Genomic DNA, 23,086 nt, shown 5'->3' on the forward strand with positions numbered 1-23,086 from the left:
TTGCCTTCAGCTTTGTACGCGAAGTGTGCACGACTCCTTCCGCCAAAAAGCCGTCGCCTCGCCACAACTCAAAAAGAGAAAAACGGCGTTGAAGTAAACAAGAACGTGATTTGACTTCAAATCATATGCGTGTGAATAATCGCATTTTCTGCAACGTTCAGGATGGTGACATAGCATTTCGCTTCCTATTTAACATCAGTCTTCTTGTCAAATTGAGGTCATGCGGTTTTACGGATTCATACCGACGGCATATTCACATGTGAACTGTGGATGTCCACTAAGAAATGAGGTGCTGTGTTTTTCTTTCCCCAAACACCAGAAGGCGCCACGAGCTATACGCCACAGAAAATGGTGCTATCGCTCCCAGCCTTTCAACTTGGCAATGAAGGACATGCTGGTGCACCTGGAGGAAGTTCCCAGTGTGCCGCACGCGCTGTGCGCGGACATTTTCATATCGGCCACACAGGGCTCTCTCTTAGAAATGGAGGTCAGCCTGCAGGAGACAGACCGCCGCCACGCGGGCCCCGGATGTGTTGCAGCGACATGTACTGCCATGCTTTAGGTGCCGTGGGGCCATGCCTGGCCCAAGCTTGCAGCCACACCAGTAGACATTAAAGTTCTCTCTCTCTCTCTCTCTCTCTCTAACCGCGATGAGCTAGCACGCAAAAAGATGCGGCTTTCACTGCTGCCCGCAAAATTCCGAATTCGTGTACATTCACCATCTCGAAAATATTAGCTCTGGTTTAGCTCTGGTTTAGCTCTGGTTAAGCCTGGGTGGAAGCGGAAGCTTCTTTTGCCTGCTATATTATTCCCCTATGACGCCCTATCAGTGTAGGACGCTACATTATTGGGGACACTTAAGCTCATCCTTTCAGGGTATGACGCGAGAGCGTAAGCTACCAGCCCACATATAAAGTCACGCTTCAACCAAGCCGTATGGACGTGAATGCATGTCCTAACGCGAATGCAAAGGATTCTGACAGGCTGATTCTGATATCAACCTTCCATATGAAAGCAGCGACCCAAGATTGAAGCTCCTGCCCGTGGCATAGGGGTAACGCGAATTCAAATGTCATGGCAGGCTGATTCTAATGTCACCCTCCAACATGAAAGGAGAGGCCAGAATTGGCGCCCTTTCAGGCACCCACCGACACTGACGCTGAAGCCTCGAGCTGGCTGGCGTAATGAAGCTTCGGCTTCAAAACGCGTAAGCATGATATAATTGTCGAACCCGCGACTCCAAGGTCTTGTTATGACCAGCTCTTTCGAGGAACTGAGACGGCCACCACACAAGTCAATACACGCGATCATCGCAGACACCGTCGGGGCGCCACCTGTTAAAACGACTACACGTACAACACATATGACTCTAACTGAGAGAGACCGCTCCAAACTGAAATATCCTGGGACGACCACGAGAGTACGCGCAAAGCCAGGGCAGAAGCCTCAGCTCACCACTATGTAGAGAAAGTCGAGGTTCTAGATTGACGCATCCGGCTCGCACCAACGCAGTTAGTACACGGCAACTGTTATCTAGCAGTCTAAAACGGAAAACGCGCTCACCTTTAGAGCCCGAAAAGTAACCTTAACTATGTAGAGGAGGCGCCGCTATTACGTTCGCGGCAACACAGTCCGATTCCAAGAGAATCAACTGACTTGGGTGCCAGTACATCCAATAGGGCTGGTTTCCATACTTGGTCCACTGGCTGGTGCAAAACAACCCGTGCGCAGAGCTCCGTCCCGACACTTTATAGTCTGGACACCGGCCCGCCCGGGGCTATATATGAAACGAGGTAGCAGACGCAGCCGCTCGTGGGCTCTTTGACCTGGCAACCTCGTCCTCTCCTCCTCAGTAGAAGCGAAGGCCACGCCAGCCTACACTTTCAGGGAAATAACTACACTCTACCAAGATATTGATATACACTGTCTTTACCCCCCACCCGTGCAAAGAATTAACAGAGGTACGCCTGTTCCTTCGCCTCGTAACGAACTCCATAATGTGCCCGGCCGCACTACAGCACTTCAGCCATGCCTTCTCCGGGGAGTACCAGAGCTATGCGGAAAATCCTCAAAGCTTTAGCACATGGTGTGGGCATGTCCCTCCCATCCATGCCTTTACCCACAGCCAAAATTTCCCCCGTGAGGACCGGGACGCCATCCAACTCGATTGCTCTGACCTTAAAGCCCAAAATGCGATGCTCGAACCAGCAACATCGGCAGCGGAATCCACTCGGATTACCTACTACGCTATCAGCCCAGTGTTTGTAAGGAAAATAGCACTAGGCCTCACCCCAGAGCAACGTCCAGGTAAGTCCCTCTTTCCGGAGTAAACAAACGCTTTTACCGCTACCACCAAAAACTAATGGTTATTCGCAGAATGTAAAGGCGAAATTAAAGGCGCTGAGACAGATACTGCGCATTCTTTTCCCCGAAAACTAAATTAAAGGAAAACTGTAAAAGTATTCGTGGAATAAAAAGATGGTGTTAAAGTTGCGGTGCGTCTACTTTTAACATGAAGCTTAAGCATCCGCCTATTTTTTGCGCTTTGCAGCTGTCTAGGTTCATCAGAAGAGTATCACATAGCAAGCAGCAGGCTGCAAGTTAATTTGGCAGCGCAGCAAAAGAGAAAATTTGTTTCTCTCGTTAATCTATATTCGTTTATTATTACAACGCAATTAGGAAGTAATTCGACACTCAATAAAACTTCCTGGAAGTGCTAGCTTTGCTGTTTGATTTCAATACCCTAGGAAAGATATAGAGAAAAACAGCTATTGAAAGCAAAACGTTCGGTACGTTTGATTTAACTCTCTATGCTTACTCGAAAGCACAGATTTTAACCAGCTCTTTTAGGAACATAAGAACAGATTTGTATTTTAAAAGCTAACGAGAACTGTCTGGCTCCAGTTGTTCTATTTCTCGTGCAATACGTACAAGTACTCTGTGCTTCTTCAACTTCTCCAGAGACCCCAGTGCTGATTAAAGAAGTGCAAAATCAATGCTCCATAAAGCCAAGCCTCACTGACGAGCCAAAATAACAGGACACGTTCCGAGTGCTAGAACCTCACTAAAGCAAAACTTTTAGGTCGTCGACCCCCGGTCTGCCCGCGGGAGCCTCCAGCGTATACGCCGCGTAACTTAAATTGGAGACCCACACCGTACTACGCGAAGCATGAGATTTCTGTCATGTTGAGGGCACCTTCTTGACTCGTATGATACCACCACGGGCTGTGGTATCGATTACAGAAGTTTTAAACCTTCTTTTGAAGCTCATTTTCTCCTGTACAAACAGGTCGAAGTTGGCCTGTTGTCTACATTGGCTGCATTTTAACAGTTAAGTCGACTACCAAGAAGAATACTGGTTAATAGATAGCACAGGAACTTCCATGCTTATACAGACAGATGACAAGGACGGGATTTTCACCGCAGTGAAAGCTGGCTTGGCCATAAAACTAACTAAAAGCCGAAATCCCATTTCTGTCACCTCAATATCTACTGAAAATTCAACTGGTCACTAAATAGGTCTGTTTCTAAACTTGCAAAGCGCCACATATTCGTTTCAAAGGCGCACCACATTTATCGCTGGCAGTAAGAAAATCGAAATTCTTGCAAACTGCACAGATGTTTTGATTAGTTCGCGAAGATGATATCTTTGTTTAGTCGTTAGCGGCAGTTATTGCGTGGACTTTATTTTTTATATCTCCAGGACGATATTTATGAACAATGGCGTTGTGTGCGCCAAATATTTCGGCCTCTGATCTTGACACACCGTATACGTGAGCATCACGGAGTGATGTGCATCACGCTACACTTAGTAGAATCACACACTGAAATTAGGTTTGTTTCTAACCCGGTAACAACAACTGGTATGGTTAAATAATGATGGACAAAACCTGACCTTCGGAACCCAAAAAATGTGAAATTAGGAGTTCGCACTAGGCCTCCGAGCCGATGATCCGGAATGCAGGCAAAGTTCACAGTTGAAACATGCCGTAGGTAAAGATGCCGCTACTGAAAAAGAACACTAATAGCGATGAAGCAACACCGATAAACCGTTTCCGAAACTCCTGTTTTTCGTCCTTCTCCGCCGGCTGTTCTGAGAAAGTTTATAAATAAATGCCCTTCTTCAGAAAATCCTACTGACCAGGAATTGTGGGGGAGCGTCAGTTCGCAGGCCAAGCCAGTGTTTCGACAAGAAAACAATTTTCTTCGTCGCCCATACCAAGACTACTCCCCAAGTCGAAACATTAACTTGACTTGCGAACTGGGGCTCCGCCTCAACCCTCGTCCCGCTCCTTTTCCCAACGTGCACAAATCTTCTTCCTCTCGTTGTACCATGGATCTTCCTAAGAAAAACCAACTTCCACCAAAAAGTAGAAGTCATTTTACCTTAGAAAATGAATTGTCATTTTTTTTAGCATTTCTCTCATGAGCTTTCGGTGCAGTTTCTGAACCAGCAACGCGGCAATATACCTGCCGTTATTCCGCTGCCGTGAAAGTGGCCCTGTAGCGAATCAATATACCTTCCGGCTAGGCTCATTTGAAAGGTTCTCATGGAAAGCAGCGACAGCGAAGCGAAAGTTTGGCCGGAAATGAACAGCTCTTTTGTTCTGGGAAAGAGCATCAAAATAAAGCGGGAGAACGCTACAACATTCATCTTTAAAACACGGTTTTGCTCTCTCCACAACTGACTCGGTTCAGAATTTCAACGTAGAGTTTATGCGCCAGATCATATTCCTGGCGAGGAAAGAATGGCGCTGACTAGGAGGAAACTAAAGAGATGTTGCATTTAGTTTGAGTGTTTTCTTCTGAAAGTTGTTTATTAAAAACGAGCCGAAGCATGGCGAATGGTACATTGCTGGGCCTTTCTTAGATTACCTCGCTCTAGCTACTTTGTTTTCTTCTAAAGCAGTTTCGGATGTTGTGTCTTTCTCCGAGCTTTTCTAACGAACTTATTTCTCTCGGCGTCACGCAAAGCGGTAATATTTTCGCCCGCACATCCCGGCGAAGACTGCTGTTGTGATGAGCTTGGTGCAACGTCACACTGTCGCGTCATTCGTTGTGCACTTCTATTTACTTTTCTGTCGTTATTTTCGGCAGTACTATAGCTGACACGTCGAGGCATTCGGTTCTCAATTTCGTTTTGCTCCCTCTGTTACGAAGTTTTTCTGATCGCGTACTTGTGATCCTCATATTCTTATCTCAGCGCTTCTTCGTGGGAGTTTGATCCCTCTTGTTATACTTGGAAATGATTTCCATTCCGTGCTACTTCTGATCACCGGAATCTGCTTTATCAAAAGTGAGTCTAGAGCTTCTCAAAGTTGCTGTAGAACTAGCGGCGAGAAAATTTCATTTTTTTTTTTCTTTCGTCGCTGCTTATACTGATAGCCTGTTGCTTACTGTCAAGGACGGGGAACAGCCCGAAACATAAAACGGGAGCAAAGGAAGACGACCAACGCGGACTCGCGTCTTAACGTTTCTTGATAGAATATTGAATAACACTTAACTAGCACGGTGTCGAGCATTCTTCAGTATGCATTTCCTTATATTCCACGCTTAGTGGCGTGGAGACTTGTTTATATCAAATGGTGAATTTAAATGCGAACCAAGATTACTTGTAGAATAATCTGCTACGGTACGCTTTGCTAAGCTTCATACTGCAGGGGACATCGACTTGAGCTTGTTTTGTGCGTTTATTTGGGCCAAGTTTATGCCACTCCTATGAGAGAGAGAGAGAGCGTAAACTTTAATTGTTTAACGGAATAGCGTGGGTGGTTTCCTCAGTCCAGGATACCATTGGCCTGGGCTGTCTCCCGAGCCCTGGTGAACAGGCTGCGCTGCTCAGAGAGACCCGTGTGTGCCAGCTCTGCCTCCCACTCCGCTTGGCTGAGCGTTCGAGTTCTATATTTCTCTCATTGCTCTTTGCAGTTCCATATCATGTGAAGGATGTCCGAGACTTCACCGCATGCAGTGCATGTGTTATTTTTAAATTTTTCGGGCCAGATTTTGTGGTAATTTGCTAGGTTTGGGAATGTCCTAGCCTGTATGTTCCTCCAGGTTACTGCCTAGCAGGAAGTAAGGTAAAATGAGGCGGCCACCATAGGGCTCTGTCTCGTTTCGTCCTCAAAGCGTTGTTTTCGGAAATATACGTAAATTTCATAGTGCGCACCATGTTGGAGAACTATTTCCTTTTTTTTTTTTGCATCTTTGGTACCTGATAATATATCGTGAGAGAAACCTGTAAGAGCTCGCCAAGTCTTGGCTCTCATTAGGACGCTTTAAACATTCTCTTTGTCATTGTAAGGTAGGTGAGGAAGCTACCAGAAAGAAAATCACAGCATGTGGGCCACTCAACGTACGCACCAGATCTGCGAAAGAACAAAGAGTGCGAAAGGGTGACGTGAGAGTTGAAAGTAGTGCAGATAGTTGGCACACATTGGCGAGGCCAGCATCATCTCTGTAAGGAACCTAATATTAACGCGAGGCCAAATGGGCAGAAAAGAAAAAGCCTCTCTGAGGAGCTTCCCTTCAGAAAGGTTCAGCAACGCCACCACTGGGCCCTTCTGTTCGCCGTGTGCTCAGAGCGGCCCTTTAACGAGCACACCAGCAGCAGCTGCTGTGCGTTCCTGCCGCCCACTTTGTACAATCAATACACATGGGACGCACTAAACGGATGACGTCGCACAGAGCGACCAATCTTCTCCACCCGACAGCAGTGTTCCAGATACCCTTCACAAAAGTGCGATCTGGGCGTCGCCATTTCGCCAGTGGTATTAATGTGGGCGGCTAGCGCTATCCTGGTCAAAGTGGTAATGCCAGGAACTCCTAGAACAAACAGCCAAGTTAAAGCATAAAATATGGTTTTTTACAAAGTTGTTTGGGCTTTTTGAGCCAAAACATCGCTATATTACTCACTGCATCTCATTCAGCTTGGCTGAGCAGCTGCAACGAGCTGACACCACACGATTAATTCTCAGCGCCTGGTATAAGACCCGTCCAGCGACGCTGAGATGTGAAGATGTCTACAAAGCCTCTCATGGGCTGAAGGAAGAAATGAGTTAAGGCGTCCAGGCGTGATATGTGGAACGAGCGTCCCTACCTCTCTTACTCCACTCTGTCTCTTATTCTTTATTATGATAGAAACAGGAGTGCCAAGGTGGTACAGGAGCGTATGGCCTCGGCATTTTTGTGAGGCTTTCCACTTTCCAACCGTGGCGGGCGGTAGGCGGTATTAAGGAAGATTAAAATTGATACAGTGGCGTTTAGTGGGATTTGTGAGGATTAGACGGTATTTAGATGCCTCGGCAAATCAAGTGTGGAGAAAGAAAAAGAGCCCACTCCACTAGTGTTGGGACAAGTAAAAGGCCGGACTGAAAAGAAGGAGTGAAAGTGGATACAAAAAGCGATTATGGATAAAAATGGAGCACAAAAAGAAGCAAAGTTAAAAGAGAACTAGAATTTTGATACATTGCTGTGTGAATTGCAATAAAATTAGAACCGGAATAGATTGACTAAAAAAAGAAAAAATCCCTTTGATCCATCTCAGCATCTATCAACAGACATTTCATACATTCGTTAAACAAATTTTTTTCTGGGCAGCGTTGACGCTGATTATAATGTCTATTTGTCATGCCAAGTCATCTCTTAATAATGTTTATCTGAAGCTCTCAGCAGGTCAGAGTGTTAAACAACGTATTTTGAACCTTACTCCTTGATCACCTAAGCATCACTATTTTCTGCTCATAGTTTTGAAAACAAAATTGTAGTAAGTGTTAGCTATTGGCAGAGTCGTATTGGAATATATATTTTGAAAGTAAAACTCGCGAGTAGTTAGCTCAAAACACTGGCGCTAAACAGCCAGTTCGAATATATCAATGTTGGCTAGTGTTCAGAAATACTCATAAAGATTTTAGCATGCAAGGTAGTTTCAAATCATTTCACCTCATTGAAGACTTCAACCTTGCATATTCCTAACACGCCAGAAATGGCTACGTGAAAGCTACAGCTCTAAATTGCAATGCGACTATCCCTTCTGGCAAAATAAATCCAGCACTTGTGATACACTGATAGGATGCGGTATTTTTCGACACTGTGATAGGATCTGATATTCTCAGCAAAGAGGAAATTGACTACTTGAGTGATTCCACGACCTGAGTGATTCCAACTCAGGTCGCTTAAGGTTTCAAACGCGTTCTTTTATTTATAAGGCCTGAAAATTATCACCGGTACATAGACTGCTCCTTTGCAACTAACGTCGGTATTTAGAAAGGAAGTGCGCTTACCTGCAAAAACAACAAAAACAAAGTAGGAAACCTGTTCTCATTCATCGCGACATGCGTCCGACATGCCGACCTCCGTTGTACAGAAAAGGCCACACTCCAGAAACAGCACCCTGGGAAATCGTAGCAGCGAAAACGCCGTCGCTTACATTCATTCGTTCAGCTGTACTAATGCCTTGGAAGACTCATGTTGACAGCTTTCTGGAGTAATGCAGGAGAACGAACTAGGATTAACAACCGGAATTAGGACTGATAGCTGCGTTGCGCGCGACATTTACGGCTTCGTTGGACCTCGTGTCATTATTTCTGTCGCCAGCCGCATTGGCTCGCTGACTGCAGTATTCCTTCTGCTATACCCGTGGTCTGAGGCAGTGGGCTGGATTCTAACCACAGAGAATATATTCGTGACAATTACGAAACGTAAATAGGTCAATGTGCTGAACTTATTTTTACCTTTTCAGGAACCGCCGATGAACAAAGTCCATTCTAATCACAAAGAATGCATTTGTGACAATTACGAAACATAAATAGGTCAATGTGCTGAGCTTGTTTTTACCTTTCTAGGAACCGCCGATGGACAAACTCAATTCTAACCACAGAGAATGCATTTGTGACAAATACGAAACGTAAATTGGTCAATGTGCTGAGCTTTTTTTTTTACACTTCCAGGAACCGCCGATGTACAAAATTAATCATCATCCTACAATACATCGTACCTCAAGCTCAAAGTGCATGTTTTGCCTTAATAGGAGAATCACTTTATACCGTCGACATAGTATTAAAGGCTGTGCGCTAACAAAGGGCATCAAGCACAAACCAGGGATGTGTAATTATCGATATATGCGAAAGGTAATTTAATAAAAAATGTAGTGCTTAGTTCAACACACACTTGGCGCACAATGACCTTGTGGGAAGAGGATCTTCTAACAACTAGGCCTTCAATAAACTGATATTTTCAAGCAGTGATTAGAAGCCCAGCGAGAAAACACAGAAACACAACGACTTCTGTGCAATGAATACAAGATGATCAAATAAAATAAATATATATTGAAAGCCTTTTGTGAATACGGAACTTGAAAACTTTCAGGATTATAGTCTGGGCTAGTTGGTTCATAGTTTTTAAACAAATGACACAGCGCAAGGAAACCGAACATGAGAAAGAAGGCACACAGGACGCGACGGTGTCATTTTTATGCTTTATGCCTGGAAAACATGTTTAAGACTTTCAGCAATGCACAATGCCTTAATCGCAGCGCATGTCTTAGAGGGTAAGCCTTAAAGCTACTATGTTAATCCTTAAAGTCATCTGGCTCCGAATATTGTACCTTGAACTCGAGCGCTGTGCAGCTAGCATTCTCGTCTTCATCGTCGTGCCCAGGCAAGACAGCGCTGTGCTATCGCAGCATCAGATCACGCCTCGTGTAAAACTGCAACACACTCTTGCGCTGTGCAGCAAACTTTTCGTCTTCATCAAGTTGCAAATGCAGCACACTCTAGCGCTGTGCTGCGAAGCTCATCGTCTTCGTGAAGTTTCATCTCCGCCGTTTCTTCATTTATTCTTGACAAGTACGCCACACATACGCCATCTCGCTAAGGACGGAGACCCCAACCAAGCTAGACAGGGTGCCGTGAACATCGAGCAAAGAGAAGCCAGTCTAGCCCGTTTCCGAGAAGCTTGTCAAGCCTGGAAGCGAGTCATGATCGAAGCGGCAGCAGCCACTGCGACTGCGGCAGGTGGCTCATGCTCGTGAATCTTGATTCAAGAAAAGTTGAATCTCCACATTTTTTGTTGATGTTTACTTTTTTGAAGATCTGGCGAGGAAAATATTTCTGCAGAAAGCTGTGCCGACCATGGGTGTCTGCTCACGGTGACCGCGTTTTGTATTTTCCACGAATGCGGTCAGGTCGTAAAGTACAATAATATGAATTCATTGATCGATGTCTTTGAACGCATGCACAAAAACGAAAAAAAAAATACACACATATTTGTCTAAGGAGGCGGAGGAGAAAAGGAGGGCGGAAGGCAGGAATGTTAACCAGACATGTTGTCTCAGAGATGCCTCAGAAATTACCATCTGATTTCTCAAGCTTCACTGACGCTTGAAATAGGCTGAGTGCAGGTGTCCTAAAGCAGAAACGAGGTGTCCACAAACAATAGTTCATTTTTAATGCGACAACTTTTGCAAAGTTTAAATATTTTTCTTTTGGAACTTACGCCTTGAAGCAAAGGCGGAAATGTTTATCTTTTCTGAATATACCGTAATGAAAACCGTATTATTGGCTCATGTGCTCCCGAGCATATGTTTTAAGACATTACCATCAGCAGTGAAAGGTAGACAACATTAAGCAGTTTGTTTTATTGCTAAAGCAATACTACTCGCAATTGCAACCCTTCGCGTGACCCGGCCACTGTTACGTCTTACCCGCGTGACGCTGTTACGTCACTCCCCATGTGACACACAGGCTGGCAGGAGCTGCCAACTTGGGCCTCTCCTTTCACATATGTCAGAATCAGCCTGCCAGGACCCTGGCATTCACGTTACCCCTATAGGCCACTGAGGCACATTCATACGGCTTGGTTAAAGCGGAGCTTTATATGTGGGCTGCGGAAGAAGAAAAAAGAGAAGAAGAAGAACGCTCGGTCACCCGCAGCTAGTGCTTTCGCTTAATATTTGGTTCAGCAGCGTTGAATCCTTGTAATTGCTTTTTGTTTTGTAATGCTAGCTTCATACTTCAGTCAACAGCTGAACCTATAAGACGGTCGACATAAAAGAGAAAGTGTTATTGCAGCATCGCTGGTTTGCTTTTTTACTTGCGCACGAGGCTGTTACGTGCATCAAGTGCAACAAGCAAGCCACTCGTCCTAAACTAATATCATCAACAGAAGTGGAGAAAAATCTATACTGGCTGGGACAAACAAAATTTTATGAAACTAGACAGAAAACTGCAATGAAGCCTTGTTAAATACAGACGGAGTTCTCATTATCGTGAACGAAAACAATCGAACATAAATGGGGCGTCCAAGATAAATAAGTATCTTACACAAAGCATCTGACGCGTTTTAGAGAGCATAAAATGTTTGAGGCGCACAGCAAAGAAAGTATCAGTGAGTGGGGCCGATTCGTACGTGCTAAAACATGAAGTATAAGCTCACTAGGTCGAATGAACGCGATTTTATAGCAGCGTAGATTCACAAACACACACAGCTTTCCTTTTAAAAATCAGAGTCACGCATGGTCACACATCGGCATATTAATAATGAGATTAATAATTAATACGCTTACGTTAGAATCCTCTGTTAGGTTTTTTATATATTATTGCGTTTTAGCGTGTAAAACAAGAGAAATAAAAAATATAACACGAATTTGGTTGCTCTAGTAATGGAAAAGAAAGTGTTAAATGCAGGCCAATTAATTCAAACAATCTAAATTCACAGCACGAGAAGCTGTGCCTCCTCTTTCCTTCGATTCTTCTGAAGCCGACTAAAACGGCTGGAAAGATTCAATGGAACGTTTTAAGTAGATTTCATGCTACTGGCTAAGACTAATGCATACTGGAATTTCGTTTTATTAGGCTTCAAACATGGAGGCACACTCAATCGAATGACAGCAAAGTACGCTTTCGTTTCATTTGACATCGTTTTATTTGACATTAAATTAAATTACGACGTAAGAGCCCGTAAATGTTTCTGCATAAAGCACTACAGAAAAAAGGAGAACAAGAAAGCCGATATTAAAAGCCGCTGAAAGAAAGAATATAACAAGCCCAATGAAAGTTCACGGCTGAATGATCTCAAAACCCAAATTCGACCCATTTAATATGGTGTACCCAAAGACCTGAAAGGGACAGCTGTGGACAGCGCATATTTTCAGTGCCTTCTAGCCTATTAGCGCTTTAAAGGTTGGCCCATAATTAGCAGCCGGAAGTCGATTCAATTTTTTCGCATCGCCAAATCTTAATCACAGAATACTCCTCAAAAGAAGTTATAAGAAAGCAATACACTTTATCCGCCGCCGTCCAGACCTGCGCTTAGCGACATTTGCTTTTACCTATTAACGGAAAATATGACAATCGCACTTTTACATCGCAAACTATCTGAAGAGAGGAATAAATGTTTCTGTTCTTAGCATATCACAAGGCAATATGAAATTTTCGGCGTTTGTAGGCAGTCCACGTGCTGCCGCTTTATTAAAAAGGCTGCTATTGATAAAATAGAACTATTGTTATCACGTAAAAGGAAGCATGTCAATAATAAAGTTCGCAAGGCTGTTTCGTAGACTAGCTATTGGAGTTTGCTCACTTTGGCGAAGCCTGAAGAGAAACGAAATCGGGGACGTCAGAGAGACACCGGACAATAAGCTAGGGGTGTTCTACTTTTTCGGATGGGGTGGTAAGAGCACCGGATGTGGTATTCGGAAGTCATGGGTTCGGTTCCCACCATCGACGCGTTGTTTTTCTTTCTACTTTGTATTTAATTATCACTGTGTATTATAGCGTGTAAAAAGGTAATAAAAACGTATTAGCTTCCTTCTCACTTTCTTTTGACCAGGGATTAAAAGTTGTACCTATGCGTCTGATTGTATTCCGGAAAGGCAGGGAACTGCGATGATAATAAGCACTCCACGTGCCTTCGGGATTCTAATCCACCTCTGCACGTAAGTAACGTGGTGCAGCATTGTCTAATTTGTATCTTTCCTTTATTTTCGTTCAACCTTAATTCGAAGTTGGCCTTTAAAAAGTTATACACAAACAGCGAAGTGGAGCACTGGTGTTCCTTTGATGAAACATCCCGATGAAGCCAATTCCTTTCGTAAAAGAACTTATACCTTGGGTTATTTTTAAAACTTAATACTGAGGGGATCGCTATTGGAGTTGCCAAAATGAAAGGTTTCTGAAGACAATATTTAATGGCTTTTTTTTTTTTTCGCTGAAATTTCAAGCGGTGCTCATTTCGGGCGACAACTTTGACACCCGCTGCAGTTTCCCTTTCTACCATCTGTTTACACGACGAGCAGTGCAAAAAAAGAGGAATTGTTCAGTAAGGGACTCCACACGCTGTGCGCACAATGCGGGGGAAGTTAATAAACCGCCGCAGGTAAAGGGGGGGGGGGGGGAAGGGTTCTCGTTTTCCGTCCGCCGCCATGGTTTTAATGCCATTAAAGCAGTGGTTAAAAAAAAATCCCACTTCAACAGTGTCACATGTCACGATATTGTTAATTGGGGTTATAATATTTCAGAGAACGGTATTATATTTATACATTTCGGCCCCTACGCTGAAGAGAAGACTCCGCTCTCCACAATCACCTTTGGTGCAAGTTTCCTGAGACTCTATATCTCATATTTACTTCTTCCCTTGCTTTCTATACATCCCCCCCCCCCCCCACCCCAAAAACAAAGATAATTAACTGAGACCCCTAATTTGTGCGTTTTGCATTATTTTGATTTGGAACCTGCATTCTGTAACTTTCTGGCTGAATATTTTTTTCTTTACTCACTTATTTAAGCACCACTGCAAACACTTCAATGCGTTTTGCAAATGTCCCCGTTAAGTGTTTCTTATGGTAAGAAATATCCGCTTTACGAAAGAGTAACTGCCTGCCTTTTCAACGTAATTCTGTTTTCAGGGAGGATATGCTTTCCTTTTTTTCGCCTTTGAACGCGGCATTTGCATGTAATTTTGGACCAGAGTAGCTAGAATGCACAGTGCCTAGGATGCATTTTTTCACCTTTTCATTCGATTACACTTCAGAAGTGTTAAGAGTTGTTATGTAAGGACCAATATTGTTTCCAGGAGAGCCTGCTGTGTTCTCGTTTTCCTATGACTCATATCAAGTGATACTTTGGTTTTCCCAGCATTACTTTTGTGTGATTGATCATACTGTTTGTCTGCCATCAATAATCAGGGCCAGTTGAATTAATACGGCTGCTACAACTGTATGCCTAATCGTCGTCAGCAAGGTATGGTTTGCCTAACTGCATAGCGTTGCTTTAGTAGGGTGTAACAGGCAAATTGCTACTTCTTGAATGCAAATATGTTACCTGGCAATTAGCCGATACATTTTAAAGGGATAAAACACTGCACATTAACACGCAATTTTTTGTTCGGCGCATTGAAAATCTTTTTGTCTTCAGTGGTCGATTCTACAGCGCTTTCGTCAAAAACGCTGTAGAAGACATTTTACTGAGCCTTTTTCGATCAAAACATGCGCCCGTTTCTGTTAAGTCCGAAGCTGAAAACCATGGGTGGCGACCTCTGGGACTATTGCCCGTCGACAAATATGATATACCGAAACCTAATGCAAATCTCACCTACCAAACAATAATCAGACATTTTTAGCATAGAGTAGTGTTCATTTTAGTTTGTGCACTCAAGGCTGTTACGCCACAGGAACGTAGGCCTCATCGACGGAAGTTCTAGTGAGTCATGGTAACCGCCTTATCCAAGAGGATGGATGGATGGGTGGAATGGATGGAATATTGAAACGGGGTGGTAGCAGTAGCTATCATGCTCACTTTTCTCCCTATATCTTAATTATTGATTTAGATTGGTTAGCTAAACCATCATTCTATTTCTTAAATTTTTTGTTTCTACATTACTAACATTATGTCACTTCTCTTCTTTTAAGCCACCAATCTTCCGTTTCCACCCCCGGTTTATTCACCCGGCCACTGTTATCTCTAAACCCCAGAGCTTCAGGAACAGTGATTGCGCCTGCATCAACTTCTGGATGGATACCTTTACATTCGAGTATAATATGGTCAATTGTTTCACTGGAGTTACCACATATAGCACATGCGTCATCTCCATTGTTAAATTTCTTTTTGTAGCTGCATGTTCTAAGGCACCCTGATCTAGCTTCAAAAAGAAGGGCACTGTCTCTTGAGTTATCAAAGAAATCTTCCTTCCTGATCTGCATTTTCCACTTTCGGTATAATTAAACACTCTGTTTCTTTTCCATCGAATTTATCCAATGTTTACCTTCTGTGTTTTTCACCTGTTGCTTAATGCTCTTTATTTCTCCGTCCTTGTGACTAGCATTCCTTCTAGTTAGTGTCCTAGTTCTTTTTACTTTCTACCCATGCTTGCACCTTTAATTGCACCGCCTGCGTGGCTAACCTCTACATAACAGATGTTATGGTAATCGGCCTGTAGGATTTTATGTGCATCCTTTCTCATTTCACTTTATAAATCAAATTCATTTTACTCTGCCGCCAGCTGTCCGGAATCTGCTTATTCGTTAAGACTGTTTCCAGAGCTTTTAACAACGTTTCCTTACTTTTTGGACCGAGTTCATTATTAACTTGATCGGAATTCCATCTATTCCTGTAGATGCGTTTTTAGGAATATTTTTTTCTGCCTTTTCCCAGTTTAGATTGGTCAGTTCTAAGCTGCTTTGTATTCTGCTACCTTGTGTTGCTTTCTGATTTGCGTAGATTACCCTATCGTCGCTCTTAAATGACTCGGCTATAACTGATGTAATGTAGTTCACTGCGTTGTCTCCCTTTAAACAATTTCCCTCGTTATCTTGAATCCGATCCTGCTATCTTTGATTCTTTTCACCTAGCCAGCTTATATGGTTCCAGAAGTTTCTTGCTGCGCCTCTAGAGGTATCGTGTATGTCAGCCATCCAGCGATCGGTGGACTGCCTTATTTTACTTTGGATGAGGGCCTGCACCTGAAGTTTCTTTTGTCGATATATGATTCCCATTTTGGTCGATTTCCTCCTGAGATACCTGTGCTTTCTTTGCCATTCGGTGTTCCCTTGAAGCAGCCCGTCGTTGTTCAATAGCTTCCCTGATTTCCTTATTCCACCAGCTCCGTGGCTTCCTCTTTCCATTCCAGCGGTTTGCTACTTTAACCTCCTGAATTTTCCTCCTTATGAGTAGTTCTACCTGTATATAATCCCAGTGATTCATGGGGCTTTTCTTTATTGCTTCCTCTATGTCTGCTGCTATCTGCGCTATTTGATCGTCGTTTAATTTTGCGTTTACGTTTTGTCTAAGTTCCATTTCTTTTTTCATCAAGGGCCCCATCTGCAGACTAATACGTTTATGATCACTTCCCTGACTACACTTCCCTTCTTCGTCTCTTTCCATTTTTCTGACTTTGCTATAAATTTCCTGCGACATTAGACAATAGTCAATGGTCGTCTGCCTGCTGCGGAATTCCCACGTGATTTGGCCTTCAAATTTTGTTTCTATTGTGAGCGCAACGCGTGAGCTTTCACCTCTTTCATCTGTATAGATCCATCATCATTATCATCATCATCGCTGACTGCTGCTCGGAGCGTCGCGCGCTGTGTGCCAGCTGGTTCTGGAATAGAACAGACGTTTTGTGCAAGTGCTGTCTCACAAGTGGCGGAGGTGCGATTCGTATTCCCCACCTCTCGCTTTAGACCCGCCTACCGTTCTCCCTGGAGCTCCGTTCAGGCCTTCGCTTGCGTCCACGGTCCTGTGCTATGGATGAGGGCAACGGTGCTCGCTCACCCCCGGCGTCTCCTCCTCCTACTGCGGCTGCCCCTGCCTGGACTGTCACCAGCCGCCAGCGCGATCCACAAATTTTTGCTGGCCTTCGCGGTGAAGATGTCGACGACTGGCTCGACAACTACAACAGGGTCAGTGCATTTAACCGCTGGGATGACGCTCATAAACTGCTAAACGTCGTCTTCTACTTGGCTGACGTCGCCAAAACCTGGTTCCTCAATCACGAGGATGACATCGCTGACTGGCCTACATTCACGGACCAGCTAAAGAAAATTTTCGGCACTCCGGCTGGTCGCTCAGAGCAGGCAAAGAAAAAACTTGAAGCTCGTCTCCAGCAGGCCGGCGAGTCCTATACGTCGTATATCGAGGACGTTCTGGCCCTTTGTCGCCGTGTCGACGCTGCTATGCCTGAATCTGAGCGTGTTCGCCACTTAATTAAGGGCATCAACACTGCTGCTATCAATGCCTTCGTGTTTAAAAACCCGTCGTCCGTATCTGACATCACATCCACATGTCAACGTCTGGACCAGTTACAGTCCTGCCGCCTCGTGCAAGACCCCAGTGATGGTGGCTCCCTCATAGATGGAAATTTGCGGTCCCTAATCCGCACCATGATCCGGGAGGAGCTGTACGGCCTCACCAACCCCTCTGCAGTATCTCCAACTCTTCCGCCAGCAACGGTGAATTTGCGCAGCATCATCAAAGATGAACTGGCGAATTTCAACTGCACTGTGGCACCTGTCCCACCTCCCATTGCCTCCCAACCTCCCTCGCCGCCTCCCAACGCCCCCCAACATTCCTTGCCAACCTATGCCGAAATTACTTCACGGCAACCCACTCCGCCTTCCCCGACTTGTTCGGCACCCGTGTGCGGTCACCTCGCTGCCGTGACACCATATCCTACAGTGCATCGTCCTGTTACAGCCTGGCGCCCTTCCCGCCCTGTGTGCTACTATTGTGGGATACGTGGCCACATTGCCCGTGTCTGTCGCCGCCGCCAACAAGACGAGCAACGGGGTTATGCTCCCTTTGAACGTGCCCGCGTGCGCCAGCCTGATGATTCTGCACTGCCCTACTCAGACTTTTACCGGCGTTCTTCCTCTCCTCCGAATTCCACCAATGTTTCACGGCCCTCGCGTCCTTCCCGACGCCGATCCCCTTCGCCTTTTCGCCGCACGTCACCGCTTCGTCCTGCCTCGCAACCCTTCCAACCTATAACGGAAAACTAACCGAAGCAGTTTTTGGAGGGAAAGCTGCTTCGAGTTCGAAATCTACAATTCCTCCTGGGCGACCGTCGAATATGTTAGTGGTGATTGTTGAAGGATTGTACGTTGAGGCCCTCATCGACACCGGCGCCGCTTATTCCGTCATGCATTCCTCTCTGTGTTCTCATCTGCGCAAAGTTATAACGCCATACATCGGTCCGCCACTTCGTGGAGCTAATGGAACTCTTATGAAACCCACCGGCCAATGCACAGCACGTGTCCTCATCGATAACCAGCGGCATCATATCGAATTTATTGTGCTCCCCACGTGCGTTCATCTCATGATCTTGGGGTGGGATTTCTTATCGTCGGCGTCCGCCCTCATCTCTTGCCGTGAGCGCCTTATTCATCTTGCGGACCCCGATATATTACCGACTTCTGATTGTTCACCACCACACGTGTTCGCAGCAGTTGATTTCGTTTTGCCCCCAGGACGCGAGCAGCTGATCATCGTGGCATTGGACTACCCTCTCGATGGCGAAGCCTTCGTTATGCCCGCTCCTCGGTGGACCTCCGACGGCCTAGCTCTTGCCTCGTGCCTCACCTCCTTCACCCGCGGTTGCGCGGTCGTTGCGGCCCTTAATACAACTCTCCAGCCGTTCTTACTGCCCAGAGGAGCCACAGTTGGGTTTATTTTTGACTGCGATCCCGTTCCCCTCAACACACTTTCCAGCGCACCACCGCCTCCTGCCAAGCCTCAATTTCCGACATCCTCTGCTCTCGCAGCCGCCATCAGCCCTGACCTTACATCCGAGCAGTCCACAGCTCTGCTAGACGTCCTCCTGCGGCACCGAGAGTCTTTTGATGTGTGCGCCTCAGCGTTAGGGAAGACCTCCGTCACCTCTCATCGCATAGAGACGGACGGCTCTGCTATTGTTCGACGAAGGCCGTATCGCGTTTCAGCAGCAGAACGCAAAATCATTGAGGAGCAAGTTGCTGACATGCTTGCTCGAAATGTCATCCGACCATCCACGAGCTCTTGGTCCTCACCTGTGGTCCTCGTTCGCAAAAAAGATGGTTCAGTCCGCTTCTGCGTGGATTACCGGGCACTTAACAAGATCACGCGCAAGGATGTTTACCCTTTGCCTCGTATTGATGACGCATTAGACTGTCTCCAAGGCGCTGAGTATTTCTCCAGTCTCGACCTCCGCTCGGGATACTGGCAAATTCCTATGCACGATGCAGACAAGGACAAGACTGCCTTTTCTACCCCCGACGGTCTCTACGAATTTAACGTGATGCCTTTCGGACTCTGCAATGCGCCGGCCACCTTTGAGCGCATGATTGATACCGTGCTTCGCGGCATGAAATGGAAAACATGCCTATGTTATCTCGACGACATCATTGTCTTCTCGTCAAACTTCACTCAGCACTTGCAGCGTCTCACTGATGTCCTCACGTCCCTTGCCCAGGCGGGGCTTCAGCTGAATACCAAGAAGTGCCACTTTGCCAGTAAGACCATCAAAGTACTCGGCCATGTCGTCAGTAAGGCAGGAATCCAGCCTGATCCCGAAAAAATTACGGCTGTCGTTAATTTTCCTCGGCCCCAACGTCAGAAAGATCTTCGCAGCTTCCTTGGCTTAGCCTCCTACTTCCGCCGTTTTATTCGGAACTTTGCAACAATTGCTGCCCCGCTACACAAGCTCGTGTCTTCCCAAGTGTTTTACACCTGGTCCACTGAATGTGAAGACGCCTTCAAAGCTCTCAAGCAGGCACTCACTTCCACCCCTGTGCTTCGCCATTTTGACGCTGACGCGCCCACCATACTTCACACAGACGCCAGTGGCCACGGTATTGGCGCGGTTCTCTTGCAACGCAACGCAATGTCTGAAGAGCAAGTCGTCGCATACGCCAGTCGTACGCTTACTGCAGCTGAGCGTAACTATACTATTACCGAGCAAGAGTGCCTCGCCGTTGTTTGGTCAGTTCAAAAATTTCGACCTTATTTGTATGGCCGCCACTTCACCATTGTCACAGACCATCACGCACTCTGTTGGCTGTCATCGCTGAAGAACTTATCGGGTCGACTGGGTCGCTGGATACTACGTCTTCAAGAATACACCTTCACCATCACTTATAAATCTGGGCGAAAACACCTCGACGCTGACGCCCTCTCCCGCTGCCCATTGCTACCTACTGACGCGGCCCCACATACGGTCTCCTCTCCCTGCTGCCATCCGAGTCAGCCTTCTGCTGGCCACCTGAATGTTGCACCCATCGCTATAGCTCCACTCGAGAACAATGCCGATTTCTCGTCCCTGCAGCTGACTGACCCTTACTGCCGCACAATCATCGCTCGCCTCCGTGGAGAATCAGTTGTCCCAAACAGTCGCTTGCGCCGGCAGCTTCGTCGGTTCCGATTTCACCATGGAACACTTTACCGCGACGTTTATCACCCTACGGGTCAACGCTGGGTACCCGTTGCCCCTCGCTCCCTTCGTTTTAAAATTATGGAGGCTTACCACGACGACCCCACTGCTGGACATTTAGGCCACTTTAAAACTTACGACCGTATCAAGAGCCGCTACTTCTGGCCTGGGCTTTCTGCCAGCGTCGCCAAATACATTTCATCATGTCCGTCTTGCCAGCATCGCAAGCGTTCAACATCCCCTCCTGCTGGCCTACTGCAACCTCTACCTTGCCCATCTGTGCCTTTTGACACGGTCGCCATTGACTTGTTTGGACCTCTCCCTTTGACATCAGACGGCAACCGTTTTGTTGTCACTGCCATCGACCATCTAACGCGGTACGCTGAAACCGCACCTCTTCGCTCCGGTGCCGCCTCTGAAGTCGCCGATTTTTTCCTGCGTGCGATAGTTTTGCGTCATGGTGCTCCTCGTATTCTCATTAGCGACCGTGGAAAGACATTTCTTTCTCAAGTCCTTGAGGAAGTACTGCGCGCAGCCAACACCGTCCATAAGACTTCTTCTAGCTACCACCCTCAGACCAACGGACTCATCGAGCGGTTTCATCGCACTTTGTCCGACATGATATCCATGTATATCGCTCCTGATCACCGGAACTGGGACAACGTTTTACCTTTCGTCACCTACGCCTACAATTCCGCTGTTCAGCGCACTACTGGTTATAGCCCTTTCTTTTTAGTTTATGGCCGTCAACCATCGACAGTACTGGACACTACTTTCTTCTCTGCTCCCTCTACGTCTGAATCTCTGGGCGAAGAATTTGCCACTCGTATGGCCCAGTGTCGCCAACTTGCCCGTTTGAACACTGAAGATGCTCAACAAGAACGCAAAGCCCTGTATGATCAACGCCATCGAACTCCCTCCTTTTACCCCGGTGATGAAGTTCTCCTGTGGACACCAATCCGCATTCCTGGCCTGTGTGAGAAGTTTCTCCATCGTTACATTGGCCCTTATACAGTACTCCAACAAACGTCTCCGGTGAACTATCGCGTTATTCCCTCGCACACCGTCGCAGATCGACGTCGTCGCTCCGAAGAGATCGTCCACGTCTCGCGCATGAAGCCCTATGCCCGTCGTCCCTCATCCCTGTAATCAGCGACCAGGGTGGCCGCTCTTTTGTCGGGGGGATTTGTGTGAGCGCAACGCGTGAGCTTTCACCTCTTTCATCTGTATAGATCCATCATCATTATCATCATCATCGCTGACTGCTGCTCGGAGCGTCGCGCGCTGTGTGCCAGCTGGTTCTGGAATAGAACAGACGTTTTGTGCAAGTGCTGTCTCACACTATATTTACTGTAACTGATCGTGTCGCTCACAGAAATCTAGCATTAGCTTCCCGTTACAATCCGTGTATCCATCCAGATCGTCGATGTGGCCGTTCATGTCCCCCAGTAGAATAATATTGGCCCCGCTTCCAAACTGGCTTATATCGTCACTGAGACATTCAACAAGATCCTTGTTTTCTTGCCTGCATTGATGTCCTGTTCCTAAATAAACTACCCCTAGCCATGTCCTTATGCCGGCAATTGTTCTTGAAACCCAGATATGTTCTTTACAAGATGATTTAATTTTTTGTCAATTTGTTCCCAGCTGTACCAACACACCTACCCCTCCACTCTTTTATTCCGTTCTCGTTCTGTTGCACCTTTCCCAGACGTAGCCTTCTATAAACGGCGGATCTTCTAGATCCCTGAGACGAGTCTCGCAAAGAGCGTACACACCTATTTTTTCATCCTTCAACTGCTGTTCTATCTCTAGCCATTTCGCTCTTTTTCTACCTCCTTGCATGTTTATGTAGCTAATCCTAGTGTTAAATTTCTTTTTTGTACTTTTCTTTCTCGACCTACTCTTTGCCATTTTTGGGGGCACAGCCTCCATTATTACACTTTCTTCTGCTTCATTTCTAACTACCTCTGTGCACGGAGTCCTCGCGGACCCCCTAAAAAAGCTACAGCCCTGCCTGCCAGGCGCGAGCCGATCTCTGCTCCCACCCTTCCGTTAAAATGAATGCCATCTCGCTGAAAAGCCCTACCAAAACCTGCTTTATGTACCTCCCTGTTTACCTCAACCATTTCGAAACGCTTCTCTAGGCTTAACTTTCTTATGTCCTGAATTACTGTCACCACATCCTTTTCCAGCTTTCCGTTCAATCCTAGCACCTCTGGTACTGTGCATACAACTATCTGTGTTTGCAGTGCTATCTCCCTGATCTCGTCAACTCCCTTAGCTAAACTTTCTACCCTTCCTGCAGCGTCACCATTTAGGACATCGTTTAGCCCCGCGGCTACTATTACCATACTGCGCTCAGCAGAATTCTTCAACAGCCTATTTTTACTCTTTCAGCACTGCCCTCATTGTTCTCCCTGGGAAGGCTCCAACTAACACTCTCTTATCACCCTTTACACATTCCACAATATCTCGCTTGCACCTGTTCATGTTAGAATCTCCCGCGATAAGCACCTGGGCCTTCTCTCTCCCTCTCCCAACTGTTGGCTCCTGCTTTCGGTTATCTGTGTCCTTAGCTCTGGGATTTTCATTCTGCCTTACTTCTTCCTTTTTTTCGGCTTCTTAGCTGCTTCTAAATACCTCTGATGGTTCGGATCCTCCTGACCTACTTTGCTTATGCCTTCCATGC

At 46.1% G+C, this 23,086-nt stretch overlaps 1 protein-coding gene across 1 annotated transcript in view; it reads left to right on the plus strand.

Moving 5' to 3' along the window:
• Positions 1 to 382: 382 nt before the first annotated feature.
• Positions 383 to 23,086, plus strand: part of LOC146179127 (uncharacterized) — a 166,319-nt gene continuing 143,615 nt past the window's right edge. Inside the window, exons 1-2 of the mRNA XM_084580119.1 lie at positions 383 to 487; positions 2,019 to 2,307. Of these exons, the coding sequence (XP_084436245.1) occupies positions 383 to 487; positions 2,019 to 2,307 (394 nt within the window). The remainder of the gene's footprint in view (positions 488 to 2,018; positions 2,308 to 23,086) is intronic.

The sequence above is a fragment of the Amblyomma maculatum genome, chromosome 9 (assembly GCF_055883805.1).
Source record: "Amblyomma maculatum isolate TAMU_Amacu chromosome 9, ASM5588380v1, whole genome shotgun sequence".
Classification (NCBI taxonomy): domain Eukaryota; kingdom Metazoa; phylum Arthropoda; class Arachnida; order Ixodida; family Ixodidae; genus Amblyomma; species Amblyomma maculatum.